The sequence below is a fragment of the Morone saxatilis genome, unplaced genomic scaffold (assembly GCF_004916995.1).
Source record: "Morone saxatilis isolate NCDOM2014 unplaced genomic scaffold, NCSU_SB_2.0 Contig7, whole genome shotgun sequence".
Classification (NCBI taxonomy): Eukaryota; Metazoa; Chordata; class Actinopteri; family Moronidae; genus Morone; species Morone saxatilis.
Genome location: NW_023340246.1, coordinates 22,535,294 through 22,547,316, shown reverse-complemented (window position 1 = coordinate 22,547,316; position 12,023 = coordinate 22,535,294). Strand labels below are relative to the sequence as shown.

The window sequence follows — 12,023 nt, the reverse complement described above, 5'->3', positions numbered from 1 at the left end:
CCTTGTTTAGCTGGAGCAGCTCTCACTTGCTCATTCCCTGAGCTTCATCTTCTCTCTCTATCCCAAGTGCACAACAAAACAACATATAAAACATAGTTCTAGAAACACTGTTTAGTGGTTTAGAGCCAAGCTTTAAAACTTTTAACTTATTATTAATTTATTATTATTATTATTATTTACTTAACACCTTCTAATACCCATGCAGAAGAATGATGTTAAAAGCCTCAGTTAAAATAAATAAATTCCTTTGTAAGCACTCGTTCGTCGATCCATTACAGACAGCAAGTCAATGAGGATACCAAAGTAGTACTTAAAAAGACTCATTAGTAATTTTGTGGCTTTCACCTCAATTAACAACAGCACTTCAACCTCCAATAACACTGAAAGGAGAAAACTTTTGTCAGTTGTAAAACAATTTTACTGGCAATAATAAAATGACTCAATTACAGACATACTGAATGTTGGAATGAATAAATAAACTATTAAAAAATATTGAATTTAATTGTTCCACTCAGTTGTGCAGTTATGCATTTCATACCACTTAGCAGAATGAACAAATTGAAACAAACTAAAGTACAAACATTTGCCATGTTTCGCTGATATATTTCATAAGTTCTAACAAGCCTGTAAAAAGATTAAAATCCTCATTAAGAGTGTACTGTGCAGATATTTACCAAATACCTATAAGTCAACAATGATTTTAAAGCAAACAGAGGAATTATGTTCACATTTTGACAGAATCCCTTCAAATTCTCAGATTTAGTACATATTATTTTTCCCATGTTAAACTTTCTTGGCTTGAGATGGATAATAACAATGTATGTCGACATTGTGCTCAGTATTTCAATTTGTTGTACAGAATAACCTTTATTTCTTTACAATATTCAATATGTTTCAACTGTCAACAAGTCCCACAAAAAGACCAAAACCAGCTGTGTTTGTCCATCTGTCAGTGCTTTCTGACCTCCTGTCTGCAGCTCTCAGGTCAACAGTTCCCACTGAAGACGTGAATCTAACACCTCACAAGAGGTTCAGTTATTTCCTTAAACAGCAGCTCACTGTAGTTTTTGTTTTTTTAAACAAACAGTAGGAAATTGGACTATTTTCAGAGGCAGATTAATATACATTTGGTGCTCTAGTGCAGTGGTTCAGTGGTGCAGTCCTTTTCTATCATTGAGTAAACTGACGAGTGGCATATCAAATATATTTATGGATATTTCATATTGTATTCAACACATACAGAACAACTGATAAACTGCAACAGTGAACACAATAACTACAGGAAGTTTGTGTAAAATGAGCAATTTGAATTTTTTTGAACATTTTTTGGGAAGTTCAGGACCCCCACTAGGGTTGTTTTAGGACTTTTAGGGGTGTAAGAAAACTTAAAAATATACACAGTAGCCCTATATCTCAACATGTTGTTCATTTCTGTGCAGCAAAATAAATGAAATATTTATTTCCTTTAGGTTTAGATAGTACATTTTTAAAATATGTATATATGTTCTAATAATAAGTTCCTAAAAATATCAGAAAAAAATATTCATTATATATTATTATACAACATAAGAAATAATCGTCTCAAATTCATCCAAATCTCTGGTTTTACACACACTTTCTGCAGTTATTGTGCTCACTGTTGGGGTTCATTGTTCAGTTTATCAGTCGACAACATGGGAATGCAAACCTCTGAATGTGGCCTGCCTTTACCTTGCACCTGGGGGATTTTATCTGTCCGAGACGGTGAGGAGACCTCCAATCCTCCACATGGAGATAGAAAACAAGGGAAACTCATTTGACAAAAGAAAGACGCGCCGTTCCAAGTGGCTCAGGAAGCCCGCCTGCTCGGACCCCACCTCCATCCTGCACGGTACCTTTGACTTTTGTAGGAGCTCCTCCAAGATCCAGAACAAGCAGCACGAGTTCTGATACTGGTCCATGGGAAACTTGACGAGCCCAAAGCTTTCCCGCACCTGGAAAGTAAAGTCAATGTTAGGGCTGCAAAAGCCTCTGATAACCACCTCCAAAATGGATCATTGTTGGATGATAACTTAAACTGAGAGAAGTGGCAGGGAAAGGTTGTAAATGCAACCTGTACAGTCTTTTACAACTATTAAAACTCTGTAAATCACTGTTGATATAAGATGATTCATCTAGCTCAGACATCCGGCCAAGGAAAGTTATTCCGTCACAGCTCTCATTCTGTGACACGAGGACCAAATGGCTCGTACCAATGACTTTGGCCCTCCACATTACCAGAATACCCTAGAGGGAGGAAAATTACTCACGCTGTAAATTCCGACTGCAGTTTGCTAAAGGCAGGATGGAAAAGCCAATTATTGAGCGGCTTCTTTGCTAAAACAACAGATATACCGACTGATGGAGATTTATGAAAGTAAAATGGATTTTATTCGTTATTTTAGCAGCACAGCCTAGACGAGGCGTCAAGTCATCTGTTAAAACTGGAAGTTTTGTAGACTTTATTTGCATTTCATGCCTATATTTTCAGTTCAAGTTCTACAGGATCTCCTGGGCAGATCTCTTGGCAAACGTACTTACATACACGGAAGCTTTTACAACCCGGTCCCGTGGGCTAACCAAACCCAATCTCGACAGCTTCCTACATCTTTGGTGTCGACTAACATCATCATCTGCTGCCATTACAACCTTCTGGAAACATCTCCGAGCAGCAGCCTCCATAATGGCAGCTTTGAACCCTCACATGTTGGATATGTCAGATCTTCCTACCACATCCTGGAGGGTCAACCAGCAGAGATACGTCCTCTGCTAGTAGGAAAAACTGCAGCCAAGACATTAAAGTAAAGGATTAAGTCCTTTAAACTACATGACTGCCTAGATATTTCTGATCGATGTAATCCAAGGGCGAGACAGTGGTATCATTACTCAAATAAACAAACAGTGGAGTAATCCATCAACATGCTGCAAATACATGCACACAACATTTAACAATAGATGAGAGCAGAAATATAAGGTAGGATTGTTTTCAGACTGCACACCAAGTCAAGTTCAAGGCATACAATACACAAAACCCTGCAATCCAAATGTTAATTATTCAAATAAACAGAAGCTGCTGGAGTCCTTCCAGGCTGCAACTCGGCGTGTAAATGTGTGTGTGCCTGAGTTCAATGCATGTGAAAGTTTCTGTGTGTGAAAGATGTCACGGAGAAAAACAACCGCCAGATGGCTGTCAGGTATTCCTCCAGGCTTACGCTTTCAGAGAGCTGACAGAATGTGACAACAACACCCCCTTAACCCCTTACACACACACACACACAAACCACTTAGACCCCATCAGAATTGGGTCACTTAGCACTTTGCTCTGGAGAGCTAGAACACCTTTTTCTTTATATCTCACAATTCACTTTTTCGATTTTGCCAGCTTGAAAAGTGTTTCTCCGGCTGCACTAACAGATTATTTAAGACAGAATTCTCCTGCTGACACAACAACGATTAACGACTAAAAAGTGTGATCAATAACATTTTACTGGCTCTGCACAAAATGTCAGCAGTGTGTTCCTTGTGTTGCCTTAATGGTTCCTGAAATACCAGCTATGCACTAAAGTCTGGATTAGCTTCTCCAGAAACCACATTGAACCTCATTGAGATGGAATTACATTAGCTTGAGAGCTAAACAATGCTAAAATTGATGGCGCATAATGTTGTTCGGTGATGCAAAACAGCCAGCCTCAAGTAAATACTGTAATTTACTGTAATACTGTAGTTTTGAGCTGTAAACTAAATTCTATGACTTTACTGTGGGGATACATCAATGCTGGGGTTAAAATCTCATCAAATCTATGAAAATCTGACTTTTTTTGGTTTGACCGTGTAGGACTACTTTACGTCAGACATTTCTATAAAAAACACAAACATCAGTCACAGGAGGTTATGCTAGCTGTTGCTAACCCTCTACTTAGTATGTTTATATTGTGACGCAGTGGCTCGGACTTTAGATGCTGTAGAAGCACCGGACTGCAAGCTTTACCTTGATCCCACACTGACACACATTTTATTGAATTAGATGATTACAGCTGTAGAGTGACAGGAAACGGGGGGAGAGAGAGGAAGACATGCAGCAAAGTTCTACAGGTTGCAGTCAAACCTATGACCGCTGCAGAAAGGTACATGTGACGCCAGCTCTACCAGGTGAGCTACCAACTCTATGGCTTGTTTTACAGCATACAGTCATTGAAAAGTGAGTTATAGATGAAAAATCATCTCAACTATTTATGATTCATAGCATGGGCATTTTTTTACTGCTGTGTTTTCAACCTTTACTTCAATCTTCAGCAACATTAAGAACATGCATAACTCAGAATTATGTAGTAATCTGGTGTTAACTCATTAAAATAACTGTGTGATAACAGGTTCCAGTCATGTATTAAATTTGTGTTTGAAGTGTGAATTAAGGGACTGTATATTTACACACATTTGCCATTAAGAGATGGTGGCAGTCAGATATTCACACTGTCTGCAGCAGCAACTGTCAACAAGATGGAAAGGACATATTTCCTCTGAGTGATAATCATCATTAAAACGATGATTATCTGAGCTCCATCCTTGCACACTTTCTGGATGTTCGGACACTTTTAAACTCGACATGTTTAAATGATTTGTGTCGCTGGATGATCAATTTAAAACCAAAACATGAAATGAAATGAGGCTGCAAATGTCGGCATTAAAGCTGTTTCATGAAGGATTTACAACATTGAAAATGTTATGATTGATTTCAAGCAAGGTTTAATTTTAACCAAATAAACAGTGTATATCCTATTTACAGGCTTTGCCTTTAATTAATATGCAGATTTTCTTGTTTTAAACTAGAAAAACAACTGAAGCAAGGTTTTCAGTTTCTGAGTGTCAACAGTAACCAGATTTGAGCCATAAAACATTTCCATCACCTCACTGATTAATGCCTAGGGCTGCTACTAATTACATTATTCATTATTTATCTATTAATTGACTCTTCCTAATCTCCGACCATTTTTGGATCCTCTGTAAACATCTCTTCCTGTACTTAGACATGCTATGTGCTAGGCTAATCTAAGTTGAAAAGAAGATGTAGATGATGATTAAAAGAGCTAATCTATATCAATTGATGGCAAGGTAATTCGCTAGCATTGTAACTAGCTAGTTAAAGCTGAATGTAGATTAGATAGCTAGTTAGCTTGTGTTTTTCTCTGTAGGAAAACACTAGCTAACTAGCCATCACTTAACAAGCATTTTGCTAACAATATTACTTATGTGTCTCATTTAGTTGCAATCTGCAATTTCACCGCTAGATGGCACTAAATCCTACACACTGGTCCTTTAAATAAGTTAATAAAAAGGTTGTGACCAAGATATTCTCATTACTTATTGGTCAACACAGCGTTATGAATTTATCTTATTATTATCTTATCTGATAATATCAGCTGACATTTCGGCCCGGGTGATATGTTAGTCAGGCTCTAGTGACCAAAACGTGTTAATGATGCTAGACTCAAAACATTAAAGTACAGTTACATGGTGTGTGTCAACCAGGGCATCCAAAAGTTGAGACTTTATCAAAATGTGGGCAGCAACGTTTCCTGTCATTTTTTAAAACATGCAAAATGATACTGTAAGAATAAACACCTCTATCAGGGGTTTTCTCATCCAAGGACACGTCATTTGAAACCACTGAGTTGCACAAACGCTGTAATCTGAAGCAGAACAAGAGGGCATCTTAAAGAATATGAAGAGGCAGGGAACATAACTGCCAGCAGACGTTGTGCTTAAAAATACAGCCTGACCACAGGATGTCCTACAAAACACCTTTACTACAGTGGAAGATATGACGAGCTCATTTTATCTTTAAACTGCTTTTCCACATCAAACTGCTCTGGTTTGACTCACAGACACAACAAACTACACCACTAATCAGGCATTACATTATTTTAATTGGGCATATTTGTTTTGTACATAGTCTTTATCTGGAAGTACCAGCAGTTTACACTCAAGTGTGCGTGATGAGTCTTCACATTTATATGTGATCCATCTCGCCCAAAATCATCACCTCTCATCACAATGCTGCACCATCAGTTTCATTTGACAACCACACAGAGCAGCATTCAGGAGGTTGAGGAGGTTTATGCCACTCTTACTTCCATCTCCAACCAGTTAAACACTCGTATGACCAGAGGATTTATGGAGCCATGACGTGAGAGTCGCTGGAGCAAAAATAATAATCAGAATGAAAATCTAGTTGGAGCTGTGATGGAAGATCTGTGAAGAACATACGCAAACAGCATGAGTCCACCGTGGGAGCTGACGGTCAATACCACAGTGGACCTGGTGGCCTCCTCACATTATATGAGGTCTAACTGCCTTAACACTGTACATACTATTGATTCAATACCTCTGATACAGCATCAACATTGCGACATGATTGCTGTGGTTTTTACATTGCAATTTTATTGGATTTGATTGTGTGTTACATGCAGTGTTATTTTCCTGTAAAATACCAAATCATATGATTGATATGAAAAACCCCAAAATATACCCAAAAAGTATTGTGGTTCAATACCCTGCTCTAGACCAGTGGTTCCCACCCACTAGGGGTCGCTAGTTTGCCTATATGTCAGCATTTTGTTTGTTTCTGTGAAGACAACTAAATTTAGTTTTTTGGTTTTAGATATGTTAAAAAATACATAATACAGACAGAAAAGTGCATTTATATGGGTTCATTGTACAGTTTATCAGTTGTTCTCTACTGTTATTATTATACATTGAATATAATATTAAATATACATATAATATGTCACTTCAGGTCAGTTCAATGATACAGAAGAGCTCCCTTAAGCAAAAAGGTTGGAAACCACTTCACTGGACTGCTGTCAAACTATTTTAGTTTCAGTATGTACATTCAGTTGTAGTGTTTCAATAAAGAACTGTGTGCAGTGCCAATCCTCAGTAGGATGCATATGAAGGAGCTTATATCCCGACAGTATTGCAATGGTAGAGTAGAAAAACAGAGAGGAGCAAAAGACAATTAGAACACAATAAAAAGGATGGGAGATGTGAGATGAGAACATTAGAGTGATAGAAGGCCCATCTGCATGTATCCTGACCAGACTCCTTTTCTAAGTGCGTGGCTGAAAACAGCAGGACTGACTGATTGAGCTGTCTGTTGGCTCGTTAGTACTCCTCCGGGATCCGGCGGGCCGCAGGCTGACAGTGACAAGATTTGCTGCTGCCTTTTAATAATTCTGATAAACTACCATCTCCCTCCAAGCCAGTTACAGGACAGCTTTTCACTTCCAGGCCAAACCGCAAAGTCAAAAAAACATTCCTCCTCCCGACGAGCGACCGCGACAAGGTTGGACGCGAGGGTTCAGGTAAGGCTGAGGTCGAGGCGAAAGTTGTTTTGTAATCAACTTTCCAGGTGAGGACAATGATGATGAGTTCTGGCTTTGAAGCTTAGTGACAGGATACAGTAAAGAGTCTTTGAATATCTGCAGGAGGTTGCACCTGTAACACAGAGGCCGTGCTACAACTGTGCCCTCAAAAGGTGATAATTAGCTACCCTGAGAATCAGCTCGTCAGAAATGAACACAATCATCTGTGTTTGCGAGGTGTGACACGATCACAGCTGCTGCTCTGAGGATCCACTTTTGATTTGATTACTTTTAGTTTTTTGCCATTTTTTAAACGTGACCTTGATTCCAGTTATTACATACATCATATCTTCAAACCAAGCAGTGACAGTAAGGACAGTACTGTCAACATCACAAACATTTAGCAGATATTCTATCTCAAGAGTTGGTGGAGACCAAACCAGAGCTAAAAACTTGATAAGCCGATGATATAACAGGGTTGTTTCTGTGAGTTTCTATTAGAAATTCTTCCCCCTAGTGGACAAAATTAATTTAATGCAGCTGAGGAGGATCTGGTTTAGTCCACACCTAGGTAGTTCTTGTTTATTTCCAGTCAGCCCCAGCTGTACAATGTTTGTTATGGTTTTTGGTTTTCTTTGGTTATTTCCTGTTTTATTTTGTAGTTTTCCTCCTCTTGTGTCTTATGTGTTGTTTCTGCCTGCTTCCACTTGTTTCCTCTTGCATTGCCTATGTTATTTGGATTACTTTAAGTGTATGGACTTTATTGGATATGTTTTTGGTGGACCACATTTTTGTAATTAAACTTCTCCTGCTAGTTTGAGAGCAAGGCAGATAAAACAGGGTTGTTAAGTTACTGAAAAACGTTGCTAGAGTGCCAAAACAAGAGCAGACAGCATCTCGTTTGCATGGCAGCTGTTTGTTGTTACTAAAAAACAGTTTTTAAAGGGGCAAGTAGAACAGTATACCCTACAATAAGATCATAACAGCTACTGAAGTAACAAAGCAAAAAGACTGTGTGATGTAGATGAAAGCACAAGATAAAAACCTAGGAAACTGACCTTGAGTTGGGATCAACACCAATCATTTAACCATTTTCTCAGAAAACCTGTACACATCTGAATTAATAAAGATAATACATAAACATAAGTCTGAATGTAGTTCAATAAAGTGACAGAATGAATGGATGACTCAGTGAAATGAAACAAAAAGCAGGGTCAGACGGGTCATTGTGAAATTCTATCATCGCCTTTTCTTTTTCTACATGGTCCTTCAGATTTAACTGTCCTTATTCAAACTCTTATTACTGCAGTTCGGAGGTTTGAAATGAGACATGATGCAACAATTTTGAGAAATAAGAAGCAGCTGAACATTTCATAGTTTGGGGGCTCCTTGTAGAGATGATTGAAAACGGTGTCTAAAGAGAAATGACCTATCTGTACCTGCATAGGAGCCGTGTCAATTACCACTGGTGGGATTTGGAAATGTGAAAGTCCTTTTGCGCCGAGGTGGATGATGACCTGGACTGTGGTAAGGAGAAAACTCCGGGATCTGTATGCAGCAAGGGAGCCTGAAGCACCGTGACCCAGATAACATCAGCCGCACTGAGATTATGAAGCTGCACCCTGAATGGGATTTCATCGTCCATTTGATTGGACCTGGAGCTCGTTACTGTTCAGACTGGGTCACAGGCAAGCAGACAGCCTGCTGCTTAAGGAGGACTGAAAGTTTCTCAAGCGGAAAAAAAGAAAAGAATGAAGACGGAACAGAAAATGTCCACAAGTGATTGACAAGAGCACATGAAGTGGACTTTAACAGCACTGCAACTAATGAGTACTTTAATTCAATTATTCTGCAGACTATTTTAATCAATAGCTGTATTGTTTAGTGTATAAAATGTAAGAAAACAGTGTAAAAAATGTAATTTTTTTCGACATCCCAGGGCATTGTCTTCAAATGTCTTGTTTTGTCCCAAACCAAAAGGTATTTACGATGATCTAACTAGAGCTATACTCAACTCAGAAAGTCGTCAGTCGACGAAGATTCGACTATTCATTCCATTTTCTTTCAGTTCAGTGCCAAACTAAACTCCTGTATCAGCCTACATAAGTCTCATGTTTTAGCCTACCTTTCTTTGTCATCTGTGATGTGAACACATCAGATTTCTTTAGTCAGAGAAAGAAAAAGTGTGCATACCGCTCATAAAATAGGTTCCAAGATGTAATGTCATATTAACTTTGGAAAAATTAAATATAGCCTTTCCTTTCCTATTTTGCTAATCTGTCTGTATTACCATCAGAATAAACACTAGACTGTTAGATATGAAATGAGGAGATATTTGATATTTGTGGATACTGTATTTGTACTTACATCTCCAATAAAAAATACCTGTGAGGAAAAACAATAAAAATAAAAGAGGTTTAGCCGATGTCACTGACAGTCATTTTGAGACTGGGTTGGTAAAGTTTACAGCCTGTCGTGCTGTTGCTCTGTGTACAGTGACGCAGCTAAAAAACAAAAGTGCCAATACTTGTTTTGCAGTTTTGAAATTCCTTGTTTTGTCCAACCAACAGTCCAAAACCAAATGATATTCAGTTTACTACGTCAGCCGAAGAAAAGCAGCAAATCCTCATGTTTTAGAAGGTTGAACCGCTGAATATTTGTGATTTAGTTTAATAAACAACTCAAATCAATTATCAGAACTATCGGAATGGACAAAAACACTAATACAAAAATGTCAAATGTGAAATACCCAAACCACATTACACCATCTACTGGTGGGGCTCAGAGCGCCATCTAGTGGGCCGCGGAGGCAGTGGTACTGCGAAACAGTTAAACGTTTAGAAAAATAATTTGTGGGTAACTTACAAAGCTAGTTACTTTTACAACTAAATGTGCACCAGAATTCACATAAATAAAAAAAAACATCAAATTAAAATGCATAATTTCAAGGACCAGTAAAGTTTAAAGGAGTGTGTTTTGTCCCTGGTAGCTAGCTAAAATCCCCTCTGGTGCAGTGATGTGGGAGACAAACCTGTGTCAGTAAAAGCTCCAAATAGTGGAAATGATCCTGAATACATTACATTTGGATTCATAATGGCAGGAAGTGATGCTGCACCAAAAGCACAGTGTGTCTCCTTTTTCTCATATATTTAAATGATCAAAAGTGGGCTTCAAGTTACAAAAGGTGCTACCTGCTTTACACGTACAGTGTGCTGCTACATTTAGTGTTTTAGTCCTGATTTTCCAGACGTTTCCTCTTCACACAAAAATAGATTTTGGACATTTTTCTTTCCTTTTTTTTGGCGTGATGCTCCTGCAGTTTGGATACAAATGATTTGACCTCTTAATCCTTTAGAGTTGCTTTGAAAAAAACTGCATATCAAAGTGCTTATTGCCAAACTGATAAATTCGGCTTCCAACCTTCTGTGACTCACCGCTTTCCTGCCGTTCATATTTCTGAGAGTTTACATCAATATCTTTTTCCAGGAAGTGTTGCTCTGTCTACAATTTGTACTAACATTGTGACATAAAGAGGAATACAAGAGAGGAGAAAAATTAAATTGAGGTAAACTGACAGAAGAACATTATGAAATAAAAGAGCAAACAAGCCTCATGGAAAAGAGGAGATGTAAAAAAAAAAGAGAGGAAGAACAGAGAGCAAGGCAGTGACAGTGGAAAGAACGAGGGAGAAGCTGACGAAGAGTAATAATGAAGCTGTGCTCGGCTGGGAGTGTGAAGAGCAGTAATTTACTGATCAAGGACAGAGATTGATTTGTCGCCGGAGTGGAAAAGAAAGCCCACAGCGTGAGTGAGAAGCTTCAGCCTTCTCTCAACAGCGGTGCTGTCAGTCGGCACAGTGTTACCATCTAAATGCACAGGAGCTCGGCCTGTGCTGACCCCAACCACAACTTCAGAGAGGCTGTCTAACAGAACTGCCAGGTCCAGTCTGATGTTAAAGCACGACTCGCTTCAGTCCTTTCAGCACACATGGGGACTCCATATCTTTCCCATATCTCTGATTTAATTCCTCAAAATTCACCTCTTCTATTTTGACTTTTTTTTAAAATTTCTAAATATATTCTGTGTAGCATTGCCTGTTCCAAAAACACTACTCCTTCCTTTGTATAGATCTATATATATTGTATAGATCTTCAAATCTCTTGTGAAAACACACCTTTACTCATAGGGCTTGAAACAGGTTAATCAAAGTCTTAAGTTCAGGAAAATAGTGGAATATATGAATAACTAGTGACTAATGAAGCCAATAACGACAAACATGAATAAAATTAAAGCAACACAACAGAATACAGGAGTTTGGAAACTGTTTCTGATTGACTTGTTGCTTTTATACCTAAAAAAAGGTGGTTCAGATATAAACATAAGCTATTATGAGCTAGTATCTCAGTACTTGTATTGATGACGAACAGTTTCTTGCCCAGTGGCCTCTCACATACTCATATAGCACTCTTGCTATGACTCTCCTTTGAAGTGCAGTGTACAAATAATTCCTGGTTGTCACTTCGCTGAAGGACAACCAGGAATTATTGTTGTATGTAATGTATGTTGCATGACCACACACCACCTTTCCCGCCCGTAAGCCCAGGGCAGACAACAACTCCTAGGAATTGATTTTTTTTTTTTTTT

The 12,023-nt window shown here is 38.4% G+C and overlaps 1 protein-coding gene across 1 annotated transcript in view; it reads right to left on the bottom strand.

Annotated features, from left to right (window-relative positions):
* Positions 1–1,696: 1,696 nt before the first annotated feature.
* The window catches only part of mei4 (meiosis-specific, MEI4 homolog (S. cerevisiae)), a 32,441-nt gene continuing 22,114 nt past the window's right edge, over positions 1,697–12,023 (bottom strand). The window contains exon 4 of the mRNA XM_035678386.1: positions 1,697–1,973. Coding sequence (XP_035534279.1) covers positions 1,728–1,973 — 246 coding nt within the window. The 3' untranslated portion in view covers positions 1,697–1,727. The remainder of the gene's footprint in view (positions 1,974–12,023) is intronic.